Genomic DNA, 18,046 nt, shown 5'->3' on the forward strand with positions numbered 1-18,046 from the left:
TACAGATACAATATGACGTTAAAATGTGTCACGCGATGTAAAATACTTATACAAAGTAGATTGGAAATTGCTATTGAAAAACATTCTTTTTCCTTGTGTTTCCCCTTCTACCCCTACCACCTCGTTGAATGGATTCAACTTTGGGGACCAAATGACTTCATGACATTTGCAATCTCCAAGCAGATACATGGTGGCATGGGTAGTTAGTCTTCGAGCAGCTATACACAGTGGCTTGGCCTTCAAGCAGATACAGGGTGGCATGGATCCTGTCAATCCACATGTTTCAACAGCAAAGGCATTGGACGATTCCATTGCAGCATGGGGGCAAAGACCATGACTATTGGAACACTTGGACAGGGATGATTTAGGAACAGTCCATTTGTGCGGGAAGGGTATAGATTCATTTTTGTTACGGGGGATGTGGTGAAGCCATCTGCTGCATTTGCTCCAGAGTAAATGTCGGCCTTTTTAGTCTTACATATATATATTTTTACCATTACCTCTCCCTTTATGATATCAATGAAAAGCGACCTAAGCTCAGTACAGAAATCTTTCACTTCTCAATAAAGATCATGAGGCACACCCCTTCAGTTTCTAAGTGGTATGGTCCAGACAAATCAGCTGTAGTTTGCTGTGAATGTTGTTGTGACAGTCCCCGTGGTACTTAGTACTGCCCGGCGGGTCACTTTAAGCACACAAATCCCCATATTTACCCCTAAGCAACACACGTGTGAGGAGAGGAGAAAGGCGCAGCGCTAAAATCCTCCCACGGGATTACAGAAACGTATCATCGCCTGAGACTGAGAGAGTGTCTCCGAAGAGCCGGTCTCACAGTGTCTCCACGTTACCGCACCTACGCAAGATGCTGCTCGGGCGCGCCCTCCCTCTCACCCGCCAAGCACTCAACAAGGTACGTTACCCTTACTAGCAGAATTTGCAGCGATGTAGAGCTATAGTGCGAGCGATAGAACCATATTTCTCTCAGCTCTAACCTCGAACAAAGCCCTCCCTTCGAAGGGCACCTCTAGCTGCTCGTAGAAACAAAAGCAACTTCGCTAGAAGCCTGCACAGGAGGCTAATTTCCTCCGTCTTCCTGGAGATATATTAGCCCGCTAGACGGGTTTAATACATATGTAGGTCAGCCCATGTGTTACCCGCATTTCACCTGTGTGTGACCACAGAACGTTCGATGTTGCGTCATACATGTATAACATAACGTTCACTAAAACGTATGTACGTATATGATGAAATGATACCGATTTTGGGCCGCCATGATGTGGTCGTTATTTCTGACTGTACGCTTATAATGCCTTGTGTATATGCTGTAGACTAATCATGCCAGTAGCAAGGCTGTTTTCTGTGGACTCTCTTTGCATATTCAACCACTGACTGGGTCAAGGGAGAAAGAAACAATGGGCGATTCCAGATCAGTCCCTCCTTTAAAATTCAGGAAAATAAATAAAATCCAGAAGGCTGTCACCACTGCTTGACGTGCAGGCTGAGTTCTGTAGGTAGTAGCATTTATTATAGTTTCTGCATTATGCAATGTTATTCCTTTTAAAAAGGAAAACATAACTAACAATGAAGCCCCACCCCCCACCCCCTCCCCATCTACATGTACATACGTTAACCGCTAAAGGGTCGAAATATGCCTGAAAACTAATCTCTACCAGGCTACTGTTCAAATACACTAAAATTTAGCGAGAAAAGGGGAATAATTCGAGCGGGATTGACTCTTGGCCTGGCCAATTATTCTTCCATTTCTGTCCGAATCCTACTATCCATATACAATTGGTATACCCCTGTAGGAAGGCCTGTCGAAGACTGGATAACACAACATGGCGGGTTCACCCGCTAATACGCCACGCATGTTACATGTTACGTATGTGGCGCGGCTCGCGACTGTTTGTCCCTCATTATTCTCTGCCCGCGGAGCATGAAATGGTGTGTTACCGCGGTGAGTCACGCCATGTCGGCACCAGCTGGTGTGTAGCCTCCTGTGCAGGCCCCGCGGTGGTGGGGAAGAGTTTTTAACGCGTCATTTTATATAGCCGGCCATCCTACATAGCCGTGGGCGGAGTGGAACCTTCTCTCGGCGGCTATGTAGGAATAGGATGGCCGACTATATTAAAATGACGCGTTAAAAACTCTTCCCCACCGCCGCGGGGCCTGCACAGGAGGCTACCGGTGCGCCTGACGTCACTGCCTGGCACCGTTTGAACCGTAGAGGGGCCCCGCCAAATCCCCGGCCTATCTTCCACAGGATTATAGTATTTATAGATCTTTATACAGGTTACATCACAAAGGGACAGCAGCATAAACATTTTCAATCTACTTATGTTATGCACAGACTCCATATCTATGTACGTAGGCCAATATGTACAGGGGTGTCAGGGTATACAGTGCAATTTAGGAATACAGTGCAATTTTACTAGTATATTTTGGTGCAATTTAATGGGATACAGTACAATATGTTATCAGTAGTATACAGTGCAATTTTACGGAATACAGTGCAATCGTATTAGTATACAGTGCAATTTTACTAGTAAAATTGCACTGTATACTAATACGATTGTACTGTATTCGTAACCTTGCACTGTATGCTAAATACGGTTGTACTATATCCGTAAACTTGCACTGTATACCCTGGCACCCCTGATGTATGTAGCGCTTTAGAAAAGATAAAACATGTTAATGACTATCATGTCAATACGTTATTTACGTTCATATTTATGCAGGCATAGTTACTAGGAATAGACTAGTATTAATTATTGAAATGATCATATTGTCATTGTTGCCATACATTGTACCCTGTTCAACTGTCGAGCAATGAAGATCATTCATTCATGTATTTATTCATGTATTCTTTCATTCATTCATGTATTCATTTATTTATGTATTCATTCATGTATTCATTCATGTATTCGTTCATTCATTCATTCATTCATTCATTCATTCATTCATTCATTCATTCATTCATTCATTCATTCATTCATTCATTCATTCATTCATTCATTCATTCATTCATTCATTCTATAATGCATTTCTATCTAACATGTGCATAGCGAGGCTTCAGTGGGGGGGGTGTAGTCTTTTATTCACCTGATTACAATAATGTACAATTGGTTTTGTTTTGTGACAACCCCGTTTCCCTCACAAAAGGGACGACGTCATTTGGAAAAAATACGATCTCCCCACGCTGCATGGTGATATACAAGCTACTTGACTATGTATACGTTTCTTTGTTTGCCTGTTTGAATTTCACTTATTCATGAGAAGCTAAAATCGGCCTAGAGGCCGTTTTTAAATAAGGTTATGAGATATCAAGTGGGGGTCACACAAAATATAAAAAAGACATAGATTACATCATTGAAGTCATGTAAAATTCTTAATTTTCAAAGTAGAATATCTAAACACAAACATGCCAAAATGAAAAAGGTGGCACATAGACTACTATAGTCCGTGCATGTCCGTTAGTAATGATGAAGTGCCCGGCTGGCATTTGAAAAGTGGGATACTTGGCCAAGATACAGAGCCACAAGATACAAAAAAAAAAACATAAATAAGAACTTTATTGTACGACAATTGTACGTTTTACAATTTATGGCCTCGGCTATTGAACATAGTGTATACAAAAAAGAAAAGGGTATAGGTTTGTGTAATTATTTGAAAACTAGGGTAGAATGGTTTTTGATTGACCTAAAAGGGGTCAGACAGAGTTCAGTAGGGCATTGCTATATGTAGCGTTATTCCACAGTTCAATGGACAGCTAGGGAGAAAATTACTACTCAGCCTCAGTGTTCCATGCATTGGTACAATTCTCTTATACTACCAAAATAAAACACTGAAACTGAGCATGATCCTTACATCTGCTTGGAGATGATGTGAAGACGTCATTGGGAATCCTCCGTTGCCATGTGACTGTTGCCATGGTAATGACATATCTGGCCGTGCCCCTGTGAGGTTTCCATGGTGACAGCCTCAGGCGGAGTAATGCTGCTTGGGACCTAGCTAGCTTCAGAATTCGAATGTCAGGTCACCATTGCTGTATATAGGAATAATGCCAGAATAGAGACTACACTAGTTTTCACATGCATAGCCTCTACAACTCTAGTACAAGGCTTTAGAAGCGGCTAGAAAGAGAAGACATTGGCCTAAATAGACAGATAACATTCAAGTAGAGTTAGTCTTCTCTGGAGCGGCTAACTGGTAGTCTCTAGCATACTAACTACGCTGGCTACATATAGGAGAATATTTGCCGGGGGAAAATTTGGCCGCCTTGTACTACGGGTTTGACTGGCCGCGCAGTTCGGAGGGAAAGAAACTACCTCCCCGCGGCCGGACCCCCTTGGCCAATTTTACTCTTTTTTGCCGAATTCTACGATAAACATTCCCGTATAAAGGCCTGGTGGAGGCTAACTAACTGGCCTCGTTTAGCGGACCAACTCCCCTGGCATGTTATCTGTCTATTTAGACAAATTCTACTCTTTCCAGTCGCTTTTGAAGCCCTGTCATACACACTTAATCTAGCATTGTGTAATGATACAAATAGCGGCTGATCTGCTCCTCCCCCTTCTTAGAAAAGCGCCTTACTCAACAGATGGGCTGATTGTACAGCACAATACACGCACCCTGGTAACAACATGGTACAGATTAAGAAGCCCGCTTGGTGGTCTACTTGAAATTCAAAGGGTTTTTGTGGTGCAGTGAACTTGACGGCACACTCTGATATTCAACTCAAAGTTAACCTTGGATATCATTGGACAGCAAAATGATTGATGATAATTGATTATTAGGTGCCATATCAACGTTTGCTAAAACTACTTAGGCCTAGGAAAAAATGTTGTTTCCTGTTTCCCGACCGACCCTACAAAAAACGGCAGACCCTAGCCTTTTTTGTGGGACGAGGGACATCAATTTTTCAACTGATTGACCTTTTCTAGCTGCACGATTGACAACTGATTGATGAAACATTGTACAATCGGTTTTCCAACATTGACATTGAAAGTGAAAGTGTACTCATGCAAGTTTTACTTTGTTAAACTACATTGTATACGTTGGACCACTAGAGAAGTCTCTCAAAAAAAAAAAAGAAAAAAAAAAAAGATCCCTACCTACCATCCCTAATTTATTTAGAACTTAAATAGGAAACGCAGCATTTTTACAAGGCCTTGCAGCAATAGCAGGGCCAAGAGATATTCGGTGAATTGTGCTAGCGGGATTAATAAAATGCTATATCTGGATGTAATTTGATTTATATATGATTCCAGATGGGAGATTAAATAAACAATATTCAACGGAAATAGTTTACAAATCTAAACCAAAACTGGAAAGGTAACATTTACAAAGCAAAGTCTACCTCTACATAAATTATGGTCTCCTCTGTTAATTCATATACTCAAACACATTCATACATATGCTGCCAGGAGTCTAAATCCCTCCTGCTATAAAATTGCAACATGATGTAGCCCGTGCAACATGACGTCTGATTAAGGTCATTGACTTAATTGGTTCGGGGAAAAAGAAGAGGAAACAGAGCAAAACATGTACATGTTTTCCTTCGGTAAACATAACTAAGGCCACAAGAAGTAAATTTTATGGATGACATCCTCCATAGACTCCAAATATAATGCGATAGGGCGAAAACAAAACAAGGCGGGCAAAAAAACAAGATTCCTACATTTTCAAATTTTGACATAATAGACCTTGTTAAACAAGAAATGATACATGTATTGCTATTAACTCAACTTTTACAACTATTATCCATTGTCACTAAAAAATAAAAGTTTTTAATAATTGTACAAATATGTAAAATCACATATAAAATTAAAAGGAATTAAATACATCACTGCATCAAAATAAAAGACAAAACAATAAAAACAATAAATCAAAGCCTTGTATTGTCTCCTCTCCTCCCATTGATCTATCATCTACATCCCGGCATGGCAACAGAAATCTTTTCCCATTTTCGGCATGTTGACCACTGTCAACAAAATTTTTTGTTTTCTTTTTCTTCCAAAATCAGGCGAAAATCAATGCTTGTGCTGATGTCATCCATAACAATTACTTGCTGAGGCCTAAGTAACTAACTTGAGATCATTTGTTCAAACATCACAGGTGCCCCTACCGTCACTGGTGCGGTTCTGTTCATCAGAAACTAGAGTCATACGGGTCAACGGCAACCTGGAACTGCGAACGCGACAGAACGCAACAGAAAATGACTACACGTCGACAAAACCCCTGGTGCTCATCTTCGCTTGGATGCTACCGCAGAGAAAACACATGCAGAAGTTTGAGAACATTTACCTTGCTCGCGGCTGTGACGTCATGACCATCAATATCCAGCCGCTGCAACTTATGCTGCCGAAAACTGGAGCACAAGTCATCGCCAGCAAGGTTTGGAATTTTCCAAATATCTGCGGATCTTTTTGTAAACATATTGAAACACAATAACGTATCAGACAAAATTGTAGTGATAAATTCAGCATACTATAATAGAGGGTTAACGCCATATCCTCCGTATATATGGTGGGTTAATCCCTGGCCAGGTGTGTAAACCACTGAATAAACGATCGAGTGAGCGTAGCAACCAGGGTGGTTTATTGTGTTATATACGAATGAATTATTAAAAAAAGCTACCGTTGAATACGTTTTTAATACATAAATACAAAAAAGTTATTTACAAAGTATAATGGCATGGTGCAAATTGGTGTTGGATTAAATGATGTAGCAAGTAAGTGAGGACCTGGTCACCACATGGTTGAATATTTTTCGATTCTTGTTTAAGTAAGAATAAAGAGAGAAGTTATTAGTTTGGTTAGACATTTGCTTTCAAATGTTACCATTTTACCCTTATACATTTTTCCTATAAACGTTACATGAATTAAATTAGAGACTAGGCTTACTTATTTCACCCATTGCTACAGGTTGCTGATTTTGTTCACCAGCCAGAGAACGCCCGAAGACCATTGTTAGTTCACGCCTTCTCTGTGGGAGGTTACTTGTACAGGTTGGTCATTACATCCATTCAAACATACAAAATTGTTGTTTTAGTGCAAACGTACATTTCCCTTTGGTCATGAAATTGTTGTATTGCCTATTTTGTGTTAAAGGTGTACGTTTCATCTACAATTAGAAGTAACTATTCTGAGGGAGTCTGAGGGAGTCGGTCTGATGACTTAAACATTGACTATTTTCTCCACAGTGAGACGTTACTGAAATCTTTGGAAAACTCGCCAGAGGAGGGAAGTATGAAGGATCGCATCATGGGCCAAATTTTTGACAGGTGAGTTGTACATAGCTTCTTATGTCACGTTTGGTGCACTGATGGTAATGATAACAAGAGAGATATCTGTTTTTGTAGGAAAGCATGATTCAAATAAACTAACCTTTTGATTCGACAAATATATAAAAGAATAACTTCTTTGAAGCCCATGTCACATAAATATTCAAGAATTTGGCCTCCCGAATATTAGCCGAAAGCTCCCCAATCATGGTTAGAAGTGGGTCGGCGCAAAGTCGGCTGGTGTTCGGCGAGGTCGGCTACTATTCGGCTGTGGCAGCCAGCTGTTTCAAAATGCAATATTATGTTTAAAACATACGGGAGTTGGTTGGTCAGGAGGTTCGGACATATTTGGCAAGTGTTTGTCAGTAAGTCGGCGAAACACCAGCCAACCATTTGGGAATAAACCAGTGGTGTTTGGGGTGTGTTCGCAGGTCAAATTTGACTAAAGTTTAATCGTTTCGATTAGCATATAATAGTAGACGTGACATAAATCTGGTCAATCTGCTCCCAAACGTCAGCCAAACGTTATCGGATGGTGTTTGGGGGCAATATGGGGGAACGGTCCTGAATTTGTGTCAAGTATCCAAACTTTATCATTGAGTTCTGTTGCTAGATTGATTCTAGATTGACGTGCATCCAGTGTACGTACGTATGTGTATGGCCGTGTTCCCTATTATGAGTTCACTCTTCGACAATTCATCTTCCTCTTATAAGCATTACCTTTTTTGTTAGACTAAATTTTTGCTATATGATAATTTCTGTTTTCCAGTCCCGTAGACTTCGGTGGGATTCCTGACGGGTTGCCTGCAGCTATGTTCAAGAGTCCTCTGATTCGCGCCACCTTGCGAACACTAATCAAGACCTACATGGCAGTCATGTACAAACCGGTAACAACTTGAAAATTCATCTGTGCTGGTATACGTAGAAGTCATAAGTTTAAACTGCAATTCCCAAAAGAAATTGGACTTACCCTAATTGTCGACTGTGCAGCTCCAGTCTTAGTCAAGAAATGAGCAATTCACAGCGTTGTGACGTCACTTTATGCAGATAACACACGTGACTCGGTGAGCAGTGGATCATAGATTGCAGAAATTCTATGACGCCCCCCGTCAATGTCTATTTATTCCTTGTCGACTTTACGGAGACTGGAGCTGTATTGTCAAATTTGGTGAAGTCCAATATCCTGTGTTGGAAATTACAGTTTAAACTTGCTTGATAAGGTAACAATTTTCTCCGTTTGGTCCAAATATCGAATTTTTTTTATAAATACAAATCGACAAATAGCTTAAAAGCCGGCGTTACATGTACAGTCGTCTCGCAATTTTTATAAAAGGTAACCGAACCCAATTCAATGTTGTGGGTAGATTTCAGGTAAAAAATACGTTCGATTGGTGATTTTGAAATGGACCCTCTATCAGGCGGTCCACACATTTGGCCAAATGCAATTCAGAAGTACAATGTATATGCGTACATGCATTTTTTCTAATAAAAGTAGTCGAGTATGCTGCATAGATTGAATAATGATTGAAGATTAGAGGTTGTTGCCTGTGTGACTATAGTTTCATCACAGAGAAATTACCTCGATCGACCTTTATGAAATGTAGCCCTATAGGCCGAAAAGATCACTTTCGAGTGTAAATAAAGGCACTCGGGGTTAGTTTGTCAATGTTGTGTTCATCATGCAAGTGTAGGTTTGTAATGACAAACTTATTTTTGATCCCTCCAGGTAACTAGCAACTACATCCGAGCATCTGAGATCTTCCACCACAACCCTGTCAGATCGCCTGCGTTGTTTCTCTACTCCAAGGTTGACCCCGTCGGTAAGTACACACCTGTTTACCACAGACTGAAGGTTCACTTCATGTAGCTCTGTCGCTGGATAGTAGACGACTCATGACTGTCCATAACAATTAGCAGTGCAACCAATGATAGCATGGCAATTAGCGGTTCGACCAATGAGAAACTAGCTGCATGTCCTTCAAATATTTATACTTTTATTATTTCAATTTGCATCTGTACGTTTTGGTTAGTCATTTTGAATTTTGGGATGGTAATTAGGAAATACAAGCATGTTAGTGTTAGTTGTGATGTACACTTGTGTGATTTTCATGATAATTATCTAAGCGGTGTTTTTTTTGCGAGTTTGGATCAAATGTAAATTTTCCTGAGCATGACACGGTAGTATCGAACACCAACCGTTCTGTCATCTGTAAATTTCCTCAGGTACAGTGGCCTCAATTGAACGGGCAGCGAGAACATATGTCAAAAAAGGAGGTCCTCCGGTGAGTACTAATATAAAACCTGTGACATATCGTGGTGTAGGTCGATGTAAACATAACTGTTAGACTTGGCATTGTGTACATTAACAATTGACTCATGTACCTGTGTGCCAACTCATGCTGCTTATCATGATTGCCATCAAGCAATACGTCGTCACACGCAATGCCCGTGTCACACATTCTGAACCTTGTTTTAACCATCAACCAACCAAGGTTAGCCGGATTCTATTCAATTTCAATTTATTTGGGGTATCGATCTTGCCCAGATTTAGGCCATGCGCACTTTTCTATACAAATAGAATCAAATTTGAGTTGAGTTTGAGTCAAATTTGACGCCCGACCCAACCACTGCAGACGAACTCCCGACCACCAGCCAACTATAGCCGAACCTCTAGTCCACAACCGAATGTTTTAACCATTTTTGCGTAGCTATAGTCGAACAATAGCCGACCTCGCAGAATACCAGCCAACCACAACCGACCTAGCATGCTCCTGGCCAATTCCTAACCATGATGGGGGGAGGGGTCGTCAGTGTTCGCGAGGCCATATTTTTTTATGTTTGACATGGACATACACTAGACTTAACCTTGCTGATAGCTTAAGATCCATTCCCTGTCGTGTATCCACCCAGGTGTACTATAAATGCTGGGACGACTCTCCCCACGTGCAGCACATGTACAAACATCCCATCGAGTACGTGGAGATCATGGACAGCTTCCTCAGCCACCTGCCGCCCTTCGCCGGGAAGGAGGACGCCACCTTGCGGGACAACGGCAAACTTACAGCCTTCACCGCGCGGCAATAGAGCGGAGTCGCCGGTGCTAATTTCCGTCTCATATATGGTCGTTTCCATTTTGAAACGGTATAGACGTCAAATATCGATGAACTGCACGATTTAAAGGCATCCAGTGCAGTTTTTGGGGATTGAAAACCTGACTTTTCAAAGCCAATATTTTAGTCATTTATTTACCTACTGAGTTAGAACCACACTGGCCCAATCTACGTACTATATTGACCCTCATGAAGCAAAAATTCCCAAAATTCTGACGGAAAATGGTTACTGGAAGCACTGGAAGGGCCCTGGGCTGATTTGTAGAGTACCACCCATAGAATAAAGGACTCTTCTTGGGGCATGTTTCTAGCTCTGCAGTTTTAAATGCCCAAAGTATGAAATACAGATTTAGTTGTGCTAATACGAAGTAGTATGTGTCAATATCATAAAGATTGCCTTATTCAGAATATTCCAAGTTTTGCTGTCCTAAAAGCATTGGATGCCTTTAAAGCTTCATTATGAAACATGAGGACGATACAGAAGAACCTTTTGGTCATATCTTTACAATAAGTGTCATTTGGGAAGTGGAGGTGCCAAAATATTACACTTAGGAATGTGTTTAAAAGTTGGAAACACAGCTGTCAGCCATGTTTGTTTACATTCTACTGGTGGTGGTACCACACGACTGAGTGCAAATCAAGAAGCGTATTTTAAATGTAAAAATGTGAGATAACTGTACAAATATGATGAAAAGCTTAAGAAAATCACAATCAAACGAAGATTATTTAATTAAGATATTTCGAATTTTGGTGCAAAATGTTACATAATGTACCATTTTAATGGTACATTATGTAACATTTTGAACCAAAACTTGAAATATCGTATTATTACTATTAGAAGGCTCCATCCTGTGGTGTTTAAGAAATTTCGTGGTATAAAGTATTAAGATTTTAGGGTTAAGTTTTACCCCAGTTCGAGCTTGTGCTTTTGTCAGTTATAATACGCCTTTTTTTTCATCATGTTTTGCAATTGAAATTTACTTTTTACATGTTTTATTCGTTTTTGCACCTGAAAATACCATGATACGCTCGGGCATCGACCGTTGGCAACGTCCGCTCACGACATGGAAACGAGCTTCACCGGCCCGTACAAGGCTGCTTCTCTACAAGGTCACAATTTCCATCTTCGAGGCCGTTTGCGGGAAAGAAAAGTATACAATAATAATTTAATTGATAATGGATATACTTTGTGTAGATTGTCGGTACATGTTGGTATAAATTGTTTAGTTTTTTGCTCACGCAAATGACCCGGTTTATTGCATACAATGCAATAAACAATAGGCCAAGTCGGGCACAAAATATTAATTGGGGATCAAGCTTGCCATATTCAGTTAGCGTTTTGGACAAATTTTTCACCACTTTCGACCAATTTCTACTTTTTGAATAAGAAGCATAACGGAGACTTTTTAATTTAAGGAAATATTTTCCTTTTTTTTCAAAGAAAATAGTGCCATGCCAACAAACACCGTATTTCAACATTTCAATAAAGCAATATTGGTGTCCTTACATTTCTCCGGCCCATTCGAAGTGTCTGCAGTGCATCGATAAACTATAATCTGCGATAGAATGTAAAATATGAGGATCTATTCTATCTCCCACCTACCCTTTCTGTAAATGTGTTTCACAGATATCTACATCTGTTGTTTTTACATTTTTATGATTACGTGCAATTGGATTTGTTATGTACATTTATTACAAAACGTAATAGAGAAATGTTATGTTCTATACCACTAATGGTTTATCATTCCAAAATGTGTCTGGTGCAAAACACCATTGATTGGTCTTATATTTCTTCTATGGACGAAAATAAATGTACTGTACACACGTTAGCATGATTATACAACAGTCTACGTCGATATTAAAGCTATACAAGATATTCATCTACTTACAATGTACTTTGGCAGTACCTAGTATATATAACGGGAAGCTATGTCCAGGCATTTTATTTTCCAGAACATGCTTAAAACCTAGACCTTTTCATTTTTAAATGTTAAAACTATTTTTTGACATATTTTCATGGCCTTTTATCGGGCCTTTTTTTGTACTGGTATATTTGTACCCCAGCCGTTGGGTGGCAAATGGTAACTGCCTGGCAAATGAATACCGTATTGCCAATTTGACAATGTCCTTGCAGGCAACAAAGGATCTGCTTGGAGAGTACTAGGGTTCTACATTGAAAGTACATCGTCATTAACATTGTCACCATTAATGTTAATTTAGAAGCTGAGGACGAGGTAATTTCATTCAATCCAGATTGTGTTGCCACTAGTCTTATATCCTTAAAATATCAAACAGTAAGCACTGCCACAAGTGTCAAAAGTTAAGTTATACATGTATCATCATAATATCTATCAGAGAATAAGAAAGTGTATCTTTGAGGTAGATTTTCATATCATCTTCAATAAAACATGATGCTTTTAAAACTCTATGTGTTTGTGTGCGCAAGTACACGTTGTGATTAAGACTAAGCGTGTACAGGGGTGACTGATTTGGTCTAAGAAGAGTTATCCATTTTCACATATGAGCTACCAAAGAGGTGTTTATTGTATAACATAGAACCGTGCCTATCTAGTATAATGCCTGAATGGGTTAGGGTTAGGATCCTTGCGGCACGGTTCTGGATACTCTCTGCGTATCCAAGAGCGTACTAGATTTGCCCTTGTTAGGTTCTGGATGCGCGTTGGCTATCCAGAACCGTGCTTGAGCTGGTTCTAGATTAAGCACGGTTCTGGATAGAACAGTGCCTTAACCTCCTTGGTCCTGCTGAATGAATTAACCCTACCTAGACCGGGCTTTTTATGACATGGGGGGACCGGGGGGGCTCTTTTGACCCCCCCCTAAGAACTCGCGAACGGTATGTCGTATGACCACCAAATTTTCAGAGAATGGTGTACTAGTGAAAATTTATCATATCTACAATTTTTATGTCGTTATGACGTAATATGACGTCATTATGACGTCATTAATGTGATTTTATTGGCCAAAACCGTCTAAATAGGTTTTTCCCTGAAAACCTCCCTGGTATACAACATAACTTTACCAAAAGTGTTTATGACAGAATATTAGTGTGTACTAAGTCTTATGTTGCCCATAGCAACACCGGTGACGTCATAAAATGACGTCATGCATATTTAAGATATCCGCCATCTTGGATCATCAATCTTGAATTTTCAAAAATAGTTTTTTTTCATGATAAAGCCTAAAATACATTGTAAACATACTAAACACCTTCATTCAAACCTTTTTTGTAAAAAAAAATGGAAGTATTGATGAAATTTTAATGAAAATAACCCGTATATACCTGTTCTAATGATATGGTCCGCCATCTTGGATTTTGGCCAATGACGTCATCAAATTAGCATAAATTAGGCATATTTAATGATAAAATTTACATAAAATTATATGGGATGTTATTAATATTAGAAACCATGAGTAACTTGACATAAAACCCATAAAATTCTATTGTTGAAACAAAAAGTACTAAATTTAGCAAAAAATGCCTGTCAGAAACCCGTTGCCATGGCAACACAAAAAATTATTATCTTATTCCAATGATAGAGAATTGTTGCCAACAATATTTTAGGAAAAGTCACCAAGTTTTGTCGTTCTACGGCTAGCCGTTCAGACGCTAGGTGACATCAAAGTTGCCGCGGGCACTTTTAGCCCCCCCCCGGTCTAGGTAGGGTTAAACTATTTGCGGAAACGCTACTAGTAAGCTCTTGGTTGTTCCTCATCAATCATTTAAAAGAGAAACCTGGTTCCATCTCTGGAAAAATTTCCAGGAATTTGTCTGTAGGAAGGACTAGTTTTGCGTGCGCCTTGACGCTGGAGAGCAGGACGCCTTGCTCGATGGCACTCTGCGCGCTCTGGTAGGGATAGAATCCCCGGCAGTGCATCAACACGAGATAACCGTCCTTGTCAAACCCGGGAGAACCCGACGAACCGTGAAAAAACGTCGAGACGTGGTACGTCATCGTCTGAGGCTGCACAAAGGGGTTACCAAAATTCACACAAATCGTGCTGCTGTTGTCTACCCCCTCAACGGCACAGAATTCAACCTTCTTCTCAAGGCCACATGGGTGACCAATCAGAACGATCACGCTACCTCTCGCGAGATCTTCCGAGATAAATTCACCTAGCGGGCGGAGGTGCTCTAGATCATTAGCACCATATTTCCCCGTGTCTATCTCAAGTATAGCGTAATCTAACGCCTTATCCGAGGAGATAGGCTTTCTGGGGACGATATTAAAAACCATGTTTGTCTGGGTGTCTGATAGGAAGAAAGTAACTCTGTAGTTCTCGGACTTTTTGTTTGCAGAAATGTTTCTTTTTGTTGCAGCGTCCATCAGCTCGAAAACATGGTTGTTGGTCAGAACGTACCTTCTTCCTATCAGAAACCCAGTGGCGTTTCCACCCGGCCATTCTATCTTGCAAACAGACCTCCCTCTTTCCATGATAACATCAAGATTTGCATACTTAATGCTATAGTCTGTGTTATTGGCAAAGTTCTCGAAGCGGTCCACTTTCAGTTGCCTCTCGTAGTATCGTACCCTGCCTAGCCTCGCGGCCTCTTCGGCTTCATTTTCTGCCTCCATGAACTGGATCCCGAGAAGCCTGGTAGCGAGCTTCTGGACCTCTCGTAGCTCGACGATGTCGGGTTCGGTTCCAGCGGCTGGGCCTGCGCCGATGGCTTGCAGTGGTTGACATGAGGCGCCTGGGGGAGCTGCTACTGTCGCTGTCTGTGGAAGGGCTATCCTGGAGGTAAAATATTCAGGCAAGCATTTCCATAGAGATTTTATCTACTTCAAACATCTACCTTATGGTACACACAAATTCATGAATAGCATTTTGTTCAATATTTCTAGATTATTCTAATTGTACCGTTGTCGTCGTCTTACTTATTATTTCATTTCTGTGACCTTCTTTTTGCTGTCTTACAGTATAAACCCACACGCTGGGCACATGAAGCGCAAGATAGGCAAATACAGTTTTATTTATTCATCTAGTTAATATTCATTCAGTCATTGATTCACTATCTGTCTTTTTCTTTTCGGCATTTTATTTCAAATGTGATATCATCGGCATAAAATTAATATTAACTAACTATACAAATGTTGCATATTGCCAATGATATGGGGATTACATTATAGTGTCAAAGACGAAATGATACCTTTGTGAAGCTGCTTCTGTGGAAGTACGTGTGGTGACGTCTGCTGTAAGATAAGCGATAAAAAATGAAAGGTAACAGTTCATGTCGCATTTAACATTCAGATAATTTATTATTGATAAAAAACGATACGTATAATTACCAATATTTATCAGTTGTAAATGTGACATAAATTATTGTGCAAAAAAATTAGTGATATTTACAAGTCCTTTGAAAGATCTTGAAATAATTTTTTTGGCTCAAATGTATACAATAGACCACAAGATCCATCATCCGATGTTATCACGTCATCATTACGATTTTAAAAAAGACAAAAAAACGATTCCAAAATAATTTCTGTTTCTAGTGCTTCCACTTGAACTTTATAATGTACACATTTGATCATACATGTGTGCATATCCTTTGGTTGTGATGTATAACCATAGCTTTACCTTGAACAGGAGCTGCCATGATAGTCTTGAGAAGGTCGGGGTTGGTCGTCTTTAAGGACTCCGCGAAGACGTCGAACTCACGTCGCCCTTTGCTCGCTAGGATCTCCACAAGTTTCCTGGCCTTCTGACTGGGAACCTGGGAGACATAGCGGACCTGCTGGTACTCATCAGCTGTGATGGCGCCTTGGCTGATCTGTGGGGTCAAAAATGAGCTAGGCATTAAATACTTCTATATAAAACATTGGAATTCTGTAATCATTTACATGTTGAAAACAGAACTCATTTTTTTACTGTCTTGTACGCTATATAGATATGTACGCCAAGCGCGACTTATGACTTTGCAATTAGATAAGATATGTAAGAATATGTCAAAGCAAGATACTTTCAAATATTTGATGCCTGAAGGAATGAACGTATAGTGGTCATAACATGAAGTTTTGTTTCCATCTGCTTCAAAAAGAGAGAAGAAACGGCGACTAACAGTAGATGATAAAAAAGAACATACTAGTAGTATTTCTGCATTGCATGGACTTCTAGCACGTAGCGTTAAAATGTAGCGTCTCAATGTTTAATACTATGTCTCATATCCGCAGGTGCATATAATACTACTACTGCTACTACTACTACTACTGCTACTACTACAACTTCTACTACTAGTACTATTACTACTACTACTACTACTACTAATAATAATAATATTGCATAACAACTTTATTGCATAACAATTGTACAAATGAGAAAATATGGTATCTACCGTAGTGCATATTAACTAAGATTTCAAAATTTCATCTAACACTTACCAGATGATCGAGTATTGGTCCGATGACAGGCAGTCTGTGGGATATCTCCCCAATGTTGGTCCACAGAATCTGCTGATGTTCCATGTTGTTATAGGATAACAACCTTCAGCTCTTTTACTGAAAACGTAGAGTGTTCAGATATAGAATGATCGTCGACATACAATCTACAGCTAAAAGCATACTGTGATGATTTCCCTGCAATGAATAATAAAAATTAGAACAACACTGCAAATGGCATACCAATTGTTTTTTTTTTAAGAAAGTATAAGCATGTATTGTGGTGCCTTGCTGGACACAACCACTATATCGTTAAACGTATATCATTAATAATCCTTATTATTTTTAATGTTCATCATAGAGAATGAACTTACGAACGACATTTGTGTGAGCATAATCAACAATCCGGTACATTCGTATACCCATATAGCCACATGTAATATCGTATGTAAATAAACAAGAGATCGTAAAAAAGGTTGAGGTACTGTCGAGATACAAGTGACACACAAAAATGGAATGGATATGCGCTACAATTATTAATGAATGAATGAATGAAAGACCTTTATTGCACATTTATGCTCTTTCGAGCTAAGTACAGGTCATGAAGACAAAACCTAAATAATACTATTGTTTACAGGATCGACTTCTCGCTTCTTAAAACAATTGTAGATGAATGAACATATAGAACTTACAAAACACGGCTTGTCTAATTTCATAAGATATATAAATTTGTCTAAAGTATTCAAATATTTAAAACTAGGAAACTTATTTTGAATACAGTTAAAAAGAATATTTCGCTCGCTATTGTATAAAGAGCAATCTACAACAAAATGACACACATTAATCGTCACCATGCCGCGGAAGTGAAACTCACCTGCCAGACGTGAATGTTTCTTTGCGGACATTCGGGCAGTCTTTCAAAAACAACAATAGTATTTTAGTGAAAGAATATCAGTACCTAGTCCTTGGATACTCCAGAAAAATTGTGTTCTGAAGCCAGGTCTTAGTAACTACAACCAGGAAGTAGCCAATTTTCTTTGTACCAAAGTTGACCTTTGAACCATAACCTTGCCGGGCGGAACCATTCCGGTGTGCACTGGGGTCCCCAACACCTCGATCTTTCTTCAGCAAATAGAGACCTTGCTACTAGCCTCTACCAGACACCGCGGATCGCTGGAAAATAGTACAAGTTGGCCGAAATAAAGATTAGTATACCAGGGAAGTTCCGGCCAGAGTGAAGATCCAATTTGCGATCC

General features: G+C 39.8%; 2 protein-coding genes across 2 annotated transcripts; one reads left to right on the plus strand and one right to left on the minus strand.

Annotated features, from left to right (window-relative positions):
* Positions 1-615: 615 nt before the first annotated feature.
* LOC109470307 (transmembrane protein 53-A-like) lies at positions 616-10,414 on the plus strand. Its single transcript, XM_019769223.1, has 8 exons — positions 616-910; positions 6,118-6,396; positions 6,927-7,009; positions 7,205-7,285; positions 8,055-8,172; positions 9,012-9,105; positions 9,509-9,567; positions 10,196-10,414. Exons 1-8 carry the CDS (start codon positions 863-865, stop codon positions 10,367-10,369), a joined length of 936 nt encoding a protein of 311 aa, XP_019624782.1. The 5' UTR covers positions 616-862; the 3' UTR covers positions 10,370-10,414.
* Positions 10,415-14,116: 3,702 nt separating this feature from the next.
* Positions 14,117-16,897, minus strand: LOC109470116 (protein FAM111A-like). Its single transcript, XM_019768898.1, has 4 exons — positions 16,794-16,897; positions 15,994-16,186; positions 15,537-15,608; positions 14,117-15,145 (listed from the first exon to the last, which is right to left on the minus strand). Exons 1-4 carry the CDS (start codon positions 16,875-16,877, stop codon positions 14,133-14,135), a joined length of 1,362 nt encoding a protein of 453 aa, XP_019624457.1. The 5' UTR covers positions 16,878-16,897; the 3' UTR covers positions 14,117-14,132.
* Positions 16,898-18,046: the final 1,149 nt, after the last annotated feature.

Source organism: Branchiostoma belcheri, unplaced genomic scaffold, assembly GCF_001625305.1.
Source record: "Branchiostoma belcheri isolate BF01 breed outbred unplaced genomic scaffold, Haploidv18h27 scaffold22, whole genome shotgun sequence".
In the NCBI taxonomy this organism is placed as follows: domain Eukaryota; kingdom Metazoa; phylum Chordata; class Leptocardii; order Amphioxiformes; family Branchiostomatidae; genus Branchiostoma; species Branchiostoma belcheri.